General features: G+C 62.2%; 1 protein-coding gene across 1 annotated transcript in view; it reads right to left on the reverse strand.

Moving 5' to 3' along the window:
- Positions 1-13,381, reverse strand: part of MPRIP (myosin phosphatase Rho interacting protein) — a 122,628-nt gene that overhangs the window by 42,356 nt on the left and 66,891 nt on the right. The window contains 4 exon segments of the mRNA XM_024752140.1: positions 1,605-1,764; positions 2,923-3,145; positions 8,237-8,321; positions 12,920-13,071. Coding sequence (XP_024607908.1) covers positions 1,605-1,764; positions 2,923-3,145; positions 8,237-8,321; positions 12,920-13,071 — 620 coding nt within the window.

Raw genomic sequence — 13,381 nt, forward strand, 5'->3', positions numbered from 1 at the left:
GCGCTGAATGTTAATTCTTTGGTCCCCGCCAAACCAGGGTGTAGCTGCCCGCTCAGGGGCCTCCAGGTTGCAGCAAGAAGACTGGCCGCCTACATCTGGCAAGTCCGTTGACTTATACTTCTGGCAAGTCCATTCACTTATACTTAAGTGCGCTCAGGACAGCCTCGGCCCCGTCCCGGGTCCATCCTGGCAGCAGGGCCCTCCCGTTCCCAGGTCCGGCCTGGGGTTTATGTTGCGGCTCTGCTGTCCCCGGCAGTTCCCGTGAGGAGCCGCCCTGCTTCTGCGCCCCCGCCTCTGCCCCTGCATACCAGGGTGGTCATACATCTCTCAAGGTTACTAATGAACCAGGCGGACAGACACTGGAGGCGCGGCGCCCCCCAGTACAGGTCAGCTTCCCCCTCCCCAGCACTGAGGCATCTTGTTTCCTTCTCTCTCTTCCTAGTGCTGGAGGGCACACTTGGGAGAGCAGGTGGTGCTAAGAAGCAAGGGAGCAGCAGAGCAAAGCAACCTGCTCCCAGCCAACCCCTCGAGGGGGAGCCCAGGGCCACCCAGTCTGTCCCCTTAGCTCGCCCCAACTCTGAGCTGGGCTTGGGCGGGTGGAGGGCGGCAGCAGGACACTCCACAGACACTTGTGGAACTTGGGTCTGAACCTCTTTCTTAGAAAACAACTTCTTTGGAAATGTAATGAAAACTATGGATTTTCTTTTTCCAGAACACGAATCGTTTCGAGAGGTTCACATCCCGCCAGCAGCCCAAGCAGCTGGGTGCGAACCCTCTTGTTGGGCAGACGCTCCATTTATAGACTCAGGAGTGGAAGCTCCTACTGGCAGGGGCACTGGGGCGCTCTGGGCCGGGCCTGGGCCTGGAGCCTCCGAGACGGAACCTTGCAAGATCTTGGCTCCCACTCTCCGGGGGAACGAGGGAAGGGCCCTCCTACCCTCAGACCACAGTCAAGTCCCACACCTCCACCAGCCCTGGCCCAGGCCCATCTCCAAACCCTGTCTCTCCCCAGGCACTCGTGTGTGTGTGTGTGTGTGTGTTGGGGCGGGGGGGGCGCGGGGAGGAAACATGTAACGAAGCGTGTGAGGGTGTACGAGAATGTGACGGAATGCACGAGTGTGTGAGGGTGCACAGGTGGGTGTGTGTCTAAGAGAATGTGTGAGTGCACGGCAGGGGCTGCAAGGGTGGCAGAGTGTGCACCCACGTTTGCGAGCACATGGCCCTCCAGTCGCCCCCCCCACCGCCCTTACCTCCGCTCGTTGCCAAACAGACGGGCCACCTCTTCCCTGCCAGGGCTTCGGGCCCGAGTCCTACGCTCCAGCCGCCTTCTCTCCACCTGGAAAGCTTCTCGGTGGCTGATCCTGATGGCCTTAGGGACGTCGGCCAGGGTGGCATACTGCCTGCTGGCTTTAAAGGCAGAGGCGCGCCCCGGTCTCTCTGCACCCCGCCCCCCAGCGCTGCCGGAGTCCACGTGGGTAGGCGGCCGGCTGGCTGTGTCCAGGGAGCCGAAGGAGCCACTGCAGACGGTTCGGCCAGAGGGCTGAGGACCTGGGGGAGGAAGGGGACGGCCAAGCTCCCGGGAGGGCGGGCCGGAGCCACTGTACCTGTTGGTGGGAGTGCCGGGGCTGGGCGGGGAGAGCGGCGGTGGCAGCGGCTGCTCCTCGGCCTTCGCGTCCTGCTTCGTCTTCTCCAGGGAGAAGTAGCCGCTCTCCACCCGGACCTTGCGGCCACAGTCCACACGCTCGCTGCTCGAGGTGCTCTCCTCTGGAAGAGGGGCAGGAGACATGCTGGGCCGGCTGCCACCTCTGGTTGAGGACTTTCCAAGAAGGCACGCGGATCCAAACAGGCCACCTCTCTACCTCCCACCTCCAGAGGCTGGCGTGGCCCCCCCAGGGCAGAGCCCCAGGAGAGGAACTTACCCTTATCTGCCTCTCCCTACCGGGCTGCCGCTGACAGACTGTCAGGGGCTCCCTGAGCTTCCAGACTGGGGGTTCCGCTGGGAGAGCTGGATTCTCCCAGGAGAGACGTCCCAGCAACAACTACTTCCTACCGAACATCAAAGAGGAATCCAGGGGCCAACTAGCCATGCAACCTTTTAGTACATTTTTGGAGGGACGGGCAGAGAAGCACCTTGGCAGGAGTGAGAGGAGTGAACGGTTCTGGATGTGGATGGGCATGTGCTGCCTGGGGAGGGCTGAGGGACCTTCTGCCCAGAGCCCGTACAAGATGCATTTCACCTGAACGAGCTGGGTCCCAACTGTCCATGCGCCTCTAGTGGCCTGGACAGGTGTAAAGGGCAAAGCCAGCCTGTCTCGTGCAGAGCCCTCTAGGGTCTGGACGAGGGAGGCTGAGGCTGCCGCCCCGCTTCTGCTCAGGCAACTCCAAGTGCTAGGTGGAGAAGCGCAGTCATGCCAACGATTTCCTCCCCAGCATCCTCTTCCCCTGCTTCACCCAGGTGCCTGGGCAGAATGGGACAGAGCAGGACGAGACAGCCCTCACTGCTGCTGCTCTCAGGACACAGTGGGCTTCCAGAGATAACGGGGACTTGAAGACGAAGCAGCCATGAGACACAGGAACCAGAGGCCCCCTTGTACACAGACCTCATCACAGAGCATCCTGGTTCTCACGACACCTGCCTGGGGCTCACAGAGCAGGTGCTGTCTTCCTCCTTTACAGGTAGGACTAAGAGCGCTACAGGGGAGGGGCAGGGCAATGGCTGGAGGCCAGCAACCCAGGTCCCACACCAGGCCAGGCCCAGCCCGGGGCTGACGGACACAAGGTGAGGGAGCCTGAGGCCCGGGGCTCACGATCGGCTCAGAGGCCCCGAGTCCCAGCACCAGCTCTGTCGGGAGGCCCATTCTAGTGCTTCCAGCTGGGGCACCAGGACAGGTGGGCCCGAGGGCCAGCCCGGCCACCACTTACCATCTCTGCTCTCCAGCCCTGGCTCCCTCAGGGTGCCGGCCACAGGAGGCTGGCTCTGGCTGGGACTCTGAGCTGGACTCGGGCTGCTCCCATCGGGCTGGTCCTTGGCCCTCATTTCTTCCTGCCAGAGTGTGGACTTGGTGGTGGGAACCTTCTCCGCACTGGGGATGCTGCTGCTGCTGCTGCTGCTGCTGGTGACAGCCATCTTGGCCGGCCCTGGCTCCTGCAGGGGAGAGTAGTGTCCGTGCGGGCCTGGGAGCACACGGTCTGAGCTGCCCGGGTACCTGGCTACCGAGGTCAACTACACCATGTCAGAGGCCCAGAATGCCAGAAGGGAAGGCTCAGAACAGAGATGTCCTGGTTGGGCTGGAAGCTTTTTCTCTTCTGCAGCCCCAGCTAGCACCCCAGGTGGGAACCCAGGCCAGAGCTGGTGCTGCCCCAAGGGAGAAGCATTTGTGTGAGAGGTACTTAGCTAGACACAGAGTCCAAGGCCAGAGCACACAGAGAACCGTAACGCCACACTGCAAGCCTAGAGCCCAGACAGGGCAGGGCTGGGACCCCCGCCACCCTGTGGCACCTGCTGAGGCCCTGGGCCCGAGTCCCTGCCCACCCAGGGCGCTGGGGTGCCTGCTGCTGAGGGGCTGCCAGCAGGATGGCTCTGGGTGCCCCCAGAAAAGAGGCACATCTCAGCTGTCTTTCCCCAAAACACAGGGACCACCTGCTGGGCTCTCGGGGCACCGCACCCTCCAGCCCTCACCAACCACCCCGCAGGGGAGGATGCCTGGGCTGAGAGGAGGCGGCAGCCCACGCTCGCCCGGCCAGTAAGAGGCAGAGTGGTGCTCTGAGCACTTTCCACCACCAGGCACCCCGGGAGCAGGAGAAAGGCCCAAGAGGGGGCTTCACATTGTATGGGCACCCCTGAGGAGCCACCAAGAAGCCCAGGCACTCTGTGTCCCAAAGTGAGAGACAGGCATTTCACCAGGTCCAAAGTTTCCTTAGCTCTGCAAGGATCTCAGGCTTCCTGGGATGGGATAAAGCCAGGATGACTCTTCCCACAGACCCAGGATACACCTGACCGCCCATTCAGGCAGAGCCATTAGCAGACCTGACTCCCCAGCTGGAGATTCCCGAGAGCTCTGACCCACCACGGAAGAAGTGGACTTGGAAGAACACGGTGTGGTTTGACAGTTTCCTGAGACTAAAACAGAGCCAGCTCCAATGACCCGAGGAAGCCTGGCCCTGGGGCCCCTGCTCCACACCCCAGCGGCGACGCTTTCCTAAGCAGAAGCCGTTCTGGGTGCCGCTGCCCTGCCCCCTCCCAACAACCTGAGGTTTGTGCTCAGAGGCTGGGCGTGGCTCTGCCGGGTCCAGGGTGGCGCTAAGACTCCTCCTGCAGAGCTGGGGGGGTGGTGACCTGAAGACCTTGCTCGGTGCATCTGTCCCCTCTGTGGAGGGGAGGCTGGACCAAGGGAGACAACCAAGGGAGACAGAGGCCGCCAAAAAGGGTTGAGGGGGAGGGGCGGCGCTGTGCCCATGATGGAAGGGCCTTCCTGCCAGTGCTCTCAGCCCCACGCCATGAGTGTAGTACCCTGGCACATGCATACCCGTCTCTGATGCCCGGGGTGAGCCCAGCACTGGGTAGGGGGTGGGCTTGCAAGGATCCTCAAGAGGCAGAGGAAATTCCAGGCCTGACATGGAAGGGGCAGTGACTGGGAGCTTAAAGAACACGTTTCCCAGCACCAAGCGCTCCCAGACCTGCCTCCTGGGCCTGGGCCTGGGCCCCCAACCTGCACAGGGCTGGTTGCACCCACAGATCCCTCCCAGGCTCCCACTTCTGGGGACTCACCCCAGAGAACAAGGGCCCTGGGGTTCTCTGGACGGCGGCCAAGGCCCACAGGGAGCTTTTTTTCTCCTTTTGGTAGCCCTGCTTTCTCCTGCCTCTATGCCAAGCCTCACCGAGTCAGCAGGGACAGGAGGGCAGTGTGGCAGCAGGAACAAAGCCACCGTGGCTTGCAGGAGAGGGGCTGGTTTCTAAGTAAAGTCGCTTCTCTCCAGCGCAGCTGGGTGGACAGCAGACTTCGCAGGGGCTGGGCCAGGGCCACATGGCACCACCCCCACTCCCCATGCTGTCACCATCACGGGAGGGAGGGTGCTGGGGCTCACGCCAACACAGATCCCTGGTGCCTGTGCGAGGAAGGAGGGGAAGCCCAGGCTCCCAGGTGCTGTCTCTGTGTGGCCGGGACAGCTGCACGTCCAGGGCTGTCAGTGCCATAATAAAGTCTGTGCTGTTTGGCTGCTCAGAAAGGGTTTTCAAAGCAGAGAAGAGTTTTCAAAGAGGAAGCAGGGCAGGAAGGCAGGCCCCAGTCAAGGGGCCTCTGAAGCCTCCACATGCTAAGCAGGCTCCTCTGGAGGGCGTTTCACAGAAAGCCTTGCTTTCTACCTCCAGCATGGAAACTGAGCAGGGACCCAGTGAGAAGGAGGGTCCTGACCCGGAGTGGGTACGGCAGCAAGCACCCGAGTGGAAAATAAGATACCTGAGAAGAGGTGGCAGCTGACAACACATATATGGGCCTGAGGTGGGCCGGGCCCTGGACCTGACGTGGGGCCTCACTCACGGAGAAAGGTCTGCTGTTTTATGGGTCTTTGAAGAAACGCCAAGAAGCAAGGGCCAAGAGCCTGAGCAGGTAGGGAGACAGGGGATCCAGCCCCTGGCCTGCACACAGGGCTGGGAGACACATGGCCCCTGGCCTCACCCGAGTCCCAGCTCTGGGCTTTGGGGAGAGGGAGGTAAGGGCCGCTGGTCACACCCTGAGTGGATGATCACTCCTTCTCTCTAGGCACCTCGTTACCAGGAAGTCTTTCCTCAAACAGGCTGAGCAAGCAGCAGCTCCTGGGAGCCTGTGCCTCTCAGGCTCCAGCTTCGGAGACTCTGGTCAGGGCCAGCCTGTCTCCCCCACTGCGCTGGGCTCTGCTGGGACCCCCGCCCCCGGCAGAGAGGACGTCTGCTCTCCCCCACAGCCCGATCCTCATCCCCCCTCATGTCTGAGGGGTGCCTGCACGCTCCAAGGCCCCAGCTCCCAAATGCCTCGACACCCTCCTCGAAACAGGACCCTGGGCTCCCCTGCCCGCCTGAGTTCCTAGAGCGTGGGGTGCAGCAAAGGGACACCTCCAGCCCCCAGCCGGTTTGATCCCAAACTCCGGGGCCATGAGAAAAAGGCTAGGTATGGGGTCTTGGGTTCTTGTCTCTACGGGGGCCCCTAAGGCATTAGGCTTTTCCCACAGCGCCATCTTGGGCTGCGGAGGGGAGGCCTGCCCAGAGACCCTCCCCCGCCCCCCGGACCCAAGTCTCCTCTGGACAGGCCCCACAGCCCTCCACGAGACTGACTGACAGGGGGTTGTCCCTGATGAAGGCTCACAGCTTCCAGAAATCAGCAGCCTTGAATGGGATGCTCAGGGGAGCCAGGGCAGAAGGAAGAGACACCCTGCCTGCCGTAGGTCGAGCAGAGGAGGCTGGGACCTCAGTACCCTGGGCTCTAAGAGACCCTCGGGGAAGAGGGTGATCTCCCCACCCTGCAATCACATGGCTCCTGCTACCAACCCAAAATGTGAAGCAGCATTTGCGGGGAGAGGATGTCACGGGGGAAGGGATAACTGGGAAGCAGGGACACAACCAAATTCCCCGGCCTGGTAGAAAGTGCCTTCTGTATGTGTATTTGCCTTATTTGGAGGCAGGAGCTCTGCTCCAACACTGTTTCCAAGGCATCGCTATGGAAACGCGACGGAACTCTAAACACCCTTATTCCGCCTGGGGTTTTCTCTCAAATCAGGAAGCTTTGGGGGATTTGCCTGTGTGTCTGCTGTTCCCCAGCAGGAAGCTCCACTTTCCGTCTCTAGGAACGAGTGCAATTCCATTTTGCCAACTTCCTGCCAGGGACACTACCTTCCAAGGGGATGCTGGCCTGGGACCCTTCGGGGAGGGTGGGCAGAGGGCAGACAAGGACCATCGGCTGAGAGCAGGCCGGGGCCACACTCCATCAGCAGGAGGGCCTGTGCAGCAGCCCAGGGCAGGCGTGGCCAGGGGAGTCTGAGGGGGCGTGCAGGAGAAAGGGGACCGGGCCAGCACACGCCTCCCTCTCCTGCCCAGACCTCTGTCACTCAGGGAAGCCCAGAGGAGCCGGCAGGGACTGATGATCCCCAGAGGGTAGCCAGGTTCTCCACGGGAGGGCTGTCAGGCTCTGGGGCTTGTGAGATGCTCACGGGACCCCCGATCACCATCCTGTTCACTCTCAGGGGTGCTGTGAGGCTCAATCAGGCAAGACAAGATGACTGAGTAACAGGAAAGTTTGGGGCAGAGAGGAAAGGAATCACATGTACAGTTGGCCCTTTGAACAAGCAGCGGTTGGAGCGCTGCCCCCTCTGAGCGGTCAAATATCCAGCACGACTTAGAGTCGGCTCTCTGTATCCACGGTTCCTCCATGTCCGCGGCTCCAACCAACCGTGGACCGTGTAGTCCTGCAGGATTTACTATTGAAAACAACCCACATAAAGTGGGCCCACAGAGCTCAAGCCCATGTTGTTCCAGAGTCAACTGCACTGAGCACCCAGGACGGGCCCAGTGCTTCCTTCCACACACATGGGTAGCCGAGAACTAGACTTCAACAGGCCCATTTCGCAAATCAGCTCACTGAGTCCCTGAATCCCTCCAGTGCCCTGAGCCCCTGCAGGCCAGCCGGGGAGGGAAGGGCTGGACCTGGTGGGACCACCCCAGCCACCTCCCACTCTGGTCTCATGGGATCTGAGGCAGAGGCACAAAATCAAGGCCAGTGCCAGTGTTTTCCATTTATGGTCAGCCCATAGCAGAAGTGGGGTCCCTCAAGAGCCCCCCTCACTTGGCTGGGACACTCTAGGACCCCCCTGCCCAGCCCCCCTGTTCAGCCTGCTGTCTGCAGAATCATCTCTCCCGGCATGCTCCTGGCTCCCCAGCAGCTGGCAGGACGGTCAGGGGGAGGGACACGCACTGTGCTACCGCTGCGAACCCCTGCCTGCAGGGTGGGTGCCTCTGGGGGCAGCTCCACAGCAGGCCACCCCGTCCCAGTAGGGGTCCCGCCTTGTGGCTCGGAGAGGAGTGCGCAGCTCACAGACCAACAGAAGGAAGGAAGGGACCCCAGGGCTGATGGCCACCTCACCCTTGACGTGACCCCTTTTCCCTTGCACCCTATTCTAGGCTGGGTACTGAAGCCCCCCAAGCTCCTAGGGCGCACTCTCTTTGCCCCAGCTCCACCAAGGGGATGCCAGCTGGCAGCCCCGCCCTCACCTGTGGTGTGGGGGGCTCCACCTTCCGCTTCTTCTTCTGGTTCTGCTTGTTGGTCCTGGGATAGACCATGAGCATCTCCAGCCAGCTGGGGAAAGAGGAGTGGGGAGCGCCAGTCAGACCCTGCTCTCAGGGACCAGGACCCCGCCGGTGCCCACCCAGCCTCCAGGCACCAGAGCAAGGCAGAGCACCAAGCAGATCAGAGCTGTCACTGCCGGGGCAGGAAACCCAGCAGCGCAGCCGGGACGAGCACAGACTGAGCCGAGGCCACTCCCAGGCGCTGACCCCACAATGACCACAGCGCAGGCGGGGAGGCCCTTCAGGCCTGGAAATGGGGCGAGCTCCACGCTGGTGCGGCAGGAGGCCTGACCGCAGGCCCCTGGCAAGGACTCGGCACTGTTTCTACCCCTGACCTTTCTCTGGGGCCTGGACTCCACTCGAGGAAGGAACCCGGGACTCTGCTACTGAACTTCCCCACAGCGGGTCACTTCAGGGGGCTGCGCATCTGACCTCCCAGACTCATTCGCTCACCTCTGGGCCCGACTTGCACAGGGAGGGCGCTGGGCACCTCGGTTTTGGGGAAGGCTCAGCAGAGCTGCCAAGGGACCCTGTCCAGGGACCCATACCAGGGCCCACATGCTGGACCAGCAGCAGGGAAGGCCATGGGGGAGCGTGGGAAGAACAGGGACTGAGGCAGGAGGCTTGGATTTAGATCTGGCTCTGCCACCCCCAAACCATGACCCCAGGTGGCTCCCAGGCCTCTGGGCTTCTGTCTCCTGGTCTCTGACGCCAGGGGCTGGATTAGGCCGTGACATGACCGCTGCTTGCCTCACTGGAGCTTCGTAATAGCTGGGAAGGTTGGAGGAAGGGGAAAGAAGGAGGTGAGGTGGCGAAGGGCAGCCCCAGTGCTTTCTCCACAGGGGAAGGTACTGCAGGAGACACTGGGCCACTTCTTCCCAGAACCCCAGGGTCCGTGTTGGGCCTGCTGCCAGCCTAGGCTGACGACCTGGTGGCGCTGGCTGAGCTGCTGTACAAGGCAGGGTCTGCACGGTCAGGGCCCTGGCTGCAGCGATGACTGGCACCCCGAGCCTGGGGCAGGGAGAAGGCGCTGGGCTTTAGTTCTCAGAGGTGCTTCTTTCGTCTGCGGGGGAGGGGCGGGGTGGAGGCTGGTCGTAGCGGCTTCTGGGACAGCCTGGGGCCGTGCTGGTTGTGCTGCGGACAGCTGTCAGCTGGGAGAGCGGGACTGGGTGTGGGGCATCCCAGCATCCGAGGTGAGGCCTAGCCCAGAGGGAGCAGGGGATTCTCAGTTTGCTGAGAGAATGAACAATGCCTGCACTGTGCAGACCTGACGCACAGGTCCTGTGCCTGCGGTCCTCGAAGCAAGAAAGGAGGCCACGGGTGAATCTGTACAGCAGCAGACGAGCACTCTCCAAGGCCTTCCTTCAGGTAACCCAAGGAGTTCGCGTGCTTGTGGGGTTAAGAGACCTGCTTTCTAGCCTGCCACGGGGGCTGAATTTCCTCTGGGAAGTTCACACCAAGGAACCACGCCTGCAGAGGGCCCCTCTTCAAGCTTTACCGGGGAAGGGAGGGGAGGGGAGGAGAGACTGCTCAGCAAAGTCACCTCATCCCGCAGGGCCCCAGGAGCGGGGGCCATGGCAGGGAGGGGCAGAGCCTTCGGGGTGCCCGGAGCCTCTGCACGCTGGCCCAGTCGCTCTTGAATGGCAACACTAACGAGCTGGGCAAACCTGTGCACCTCGCAGGACAGGGCCTCACGGGAAAGGAGAGAAGATCTGCACCGCGGCTACGCTGCTGACTAAGTGGAGCCCCCGGAGACTCAGGGACGGAGCGCAGGGCGAGGGTGGGCCCGGCCTGCCCCACTCAGCGGTGCCGTGGCCAGAGGTTGGGGGATGCCCAGTCCAGGCACAGATAATGGGCCGTGTCCCCCGTACTGGGGTTCCTCACAGCAGCCCAGCAGGAAGTGTGTGATGCTACCCAGATGGGTTACAGACGTTAAAATACACCCAGGAAAGAGATGAGTGCGGGGAACGAACACACGCGGCTGGTGGTGAATGTGGGCGCCAGGGACACGGTAGAGGGACCCCTCAACTCTGAGGGCAGAGCTCAAAGGCAGCGGTATGGAGAGGAGGGGCAGCTGGGACCCAGCCCCGCCAGAGGCACTGAAGAGCCCCCTTGCCAACTCCTGCCAAATCTCACCTCCTCTGAAGAGCCAGGTGGAGCGGCACCTCCTGCTGTGAGGGGACAGGGAAAGAGACTCTCGCCATCAGCTCTGGGACAGACGCGGCTGCCTCTGGCCGTCCGGGGGTCTCCATTCAGAGAAGACCCCGGAAAGAAGGCAGAAGGGACTGTTCTCTACTCCTCTCCCTTGAAGTCAGCACCTCTTTAGGGACCCATGTGGGGGCCCCAGAGCCCACAGATGAGGTTACCCAGCAAGGAGCCTTGCCAGGCGCTCAGACCCAGGAGGCCAAGGGCAGGGCAGAGGAGGGAGAGAAGATGCAGACACAGTCTGTCCCCAGGGCACACTGCCCCAGGCGACTCCCTGAGGAGGCCGTGTCCCCGTGGATGGGGAAGACGAGGAAGCTGCTGCCCAGGGTTGCAGGAGCCCTCGCACTGGGCAGGAAGCAGCGAGGCCCAGCCCAGGATGAGGGGAGGGGAAGAGTGTCAGGTAACTGGCTCCGGCTCTGGGTTTGCCACCAAGCCATGACGCTAGGCTCCAGCCTCGGGACCCCCAGGACACACAGCTGGTATCTCACCCGCTAATGACCTTGTCTACCCACGCTGCACAGGAATGGCAGGCCCTGTACATGCATACAGGAGTGACCGTGGGAAAGGGGCTCAGGGACTGAGCCGAGGACCCTGCCAAGTGCCTGACGGAGGGTCCCATCAGAGAGGCCAGAGACCACATGGCACGCCACTACATCACTGACCTGGGCCCCAGCTCACATGCTCCCTGTTGTCCTGGGGACCTCAGACACCCCTTTCCCATCCAACGTCACCCAGACCCCTCCCTAGGACCCAGCTCCCAAGTGGCGGGGAATAGATCTCCTCAAGGAATCCAGTTGGGCAATGGAACCTCGGCCAGGCGTGCCTGCCAGACAAGGCCATGGCAGCAAGTGTGAACCAGGACGTGCAAATGGCTCCGTGCTGTCACTCACGCCTGGAGTGATTAGGCTCCCTTCATTTCCTGGACCTCAGTCTCCCAACCGCAGAACGAGGGCTTGTAAAACCCTTTACCCTCCTAAACCACAAGGTTCTAAGACGAGGATTAAGGAGAAGCAGTGAAAGTGGTCCTTCTGTTAGGCCCTGGAGTCAGAAACGCAAACCTGCCTCTGCCCAGGGGAAGCGGACTTGGGGTGAGCTGGCACCCAGGAGGGGGCCTCTGAGCCCCTGGGCAGCACGAGTCTGGCCTCTGCTCCACGCCCACCTCAGCAAAAACAGGGTCTCCTGGCCACCCTCTCACTTTCTCACTCAGCAGCCTTGGGCAGGCTGCAGGCGAAGCCCTGAACCCCAGGCCAGGGCTCTCAGCAGCCTTCGATCTGTTGAAAGCAAAGTGTCTGACATTCTCATTCCCTGTCTTCTGTGCTGTAATAATCACCAGCCCAGCCCCCCAACCCCTCTGGTTCACGTTTTCATTTTCACCTTAAAGGACGATGGGATTCTGCATGACCCAGCACCTAGGCTCCCGGCAGGGCCGGGGCACCTGCTCGCCGTCATGTACCATGTCACGTCCCGTGTCACGAACCGTGTCACGTACCGTGTGTGGCTGGGTGCACAGGACTGGTGGCAGGTGCCCCAGGAGCAGGGCTCCCAGAAGGCAGATGTGGCAGGGCTCAGAGCACGGAGCTCAGCCCGCTGGCCTATTGGCTGCCTGAAAATCTGGGCCCCTCTACTTCCTAGGGCTTCCCCAAGCCTCCTGCCAAGGCATGCTGGGGGAGCGGGTGACCCAGAACTCTGTCCCTTCCCCTCGGCTGAGGAAGGCAGTGCGTGCGGTCACCCTGCAGTGACTCCCATAGGCAGGCACGGGGCACACGAGGGAGACACAGGCCTCCTCCACTCGGACAAGCCCCACCCTTTATGAGCGCCAGCTGATGGAGCCACACGCGTTGCAGGGGAGGGCTTCCCAGAGACGTCACAACTTTGGGGACAGAGGGTCACTGCAGACCGAGGGGAGGGCAGGAACGAAGGCGAGGAGCTGGGGAGAGGCAGCAGGGGGCGTGCGGTGACAAGCAGCTCAGCAAGGAGGGACAGGGCGGTGGGGGCAAAGGCTGCGGGGCTGAGAAGGGCCCCAGGGGCTTTCAGGCAGGAGGGAGGCGAGGTCGGATGAGCTCTGGAAACTGAGTCCCTCGTGGACGAGTGATAGATGGTTGGAGCGCAGTGAGAATGGAGCGTGGAGCCCAGAGAGAGGCTGGGAAGATGCGCCAGCGCCAGCAGAGGGAGGCCGCTGGGGGAGCGGGACATGCAGGGGCAGCCTGGCGAGTGTGTGGACATGGGGATGAAGCAAAGGTGGGTGGAGGGTGAGGCCAGTGTGGGTGAAGAGAGGGACTCAGAAGAGGAGACACGAGGGGCAGAAAGTGAGGGCAACGCCAGCCGTCGTGCCTAAGAGTCCTGGTCCAAGGAGCTGCTGGCAGGCGGGGGCCCCTCTTCCCAAGACGTGCAGAGCGAACTCACCCGCTGATGATCTCCTTGGTCTCTGCCCGGATGAAGTGCTCCTTCTCGGGGGTCAGAATGCACAGGGAGAACTTCTGGCCCGTGCGGCCCTCCCCATCCACCACGTCTGTGCACTGGTTCATGTTGATGGTGCCCTGAGGGAGGGTTGTGGGCTGCGAGAGGAAGAAGATGGGGCAGGGAGTCAGTCACTCTGGGGGCAGAGGAAGGCAGCAGGGAATGTCCCTGCATCCCACGGTCCTTTCTGACCCTCTGTGCTTCTCCTCAGTCACCTGGACCTCTCAGAGCTGTGCAGACAGCTGATTACAGCAGAGGACAGGGTGTGCGCTGCCTCGGCCCAGCCCTCACAGCCTGCCTTCCCACTGGCCCATCTCCAGGGAGGAGCGGTGACAGGCCTGCTCTTCTCAGAGGATATCCAGCTGGACATTCCTTCCCACTGGAGAACAACATCCCAGCTAGTCCTGC

This window comes from Neophocaena asiaeorientalis, unplaced genomic scaffold, assembly GCF_003031525.2.
Source record: "Neophocaena asiaeorientalis asiaeorientalis breed wild unplaced genomic scaffold, Neophocaena_asiaeorientalis_V1.1 scaffold540, whole genome shotgun sequence".
NCBI lineage: Eukaryota > Metazoa > Chordata > Mammalia > Artiodactyla > Phocoenidae > Neophocaena > Neophocaena asiaeorientalis.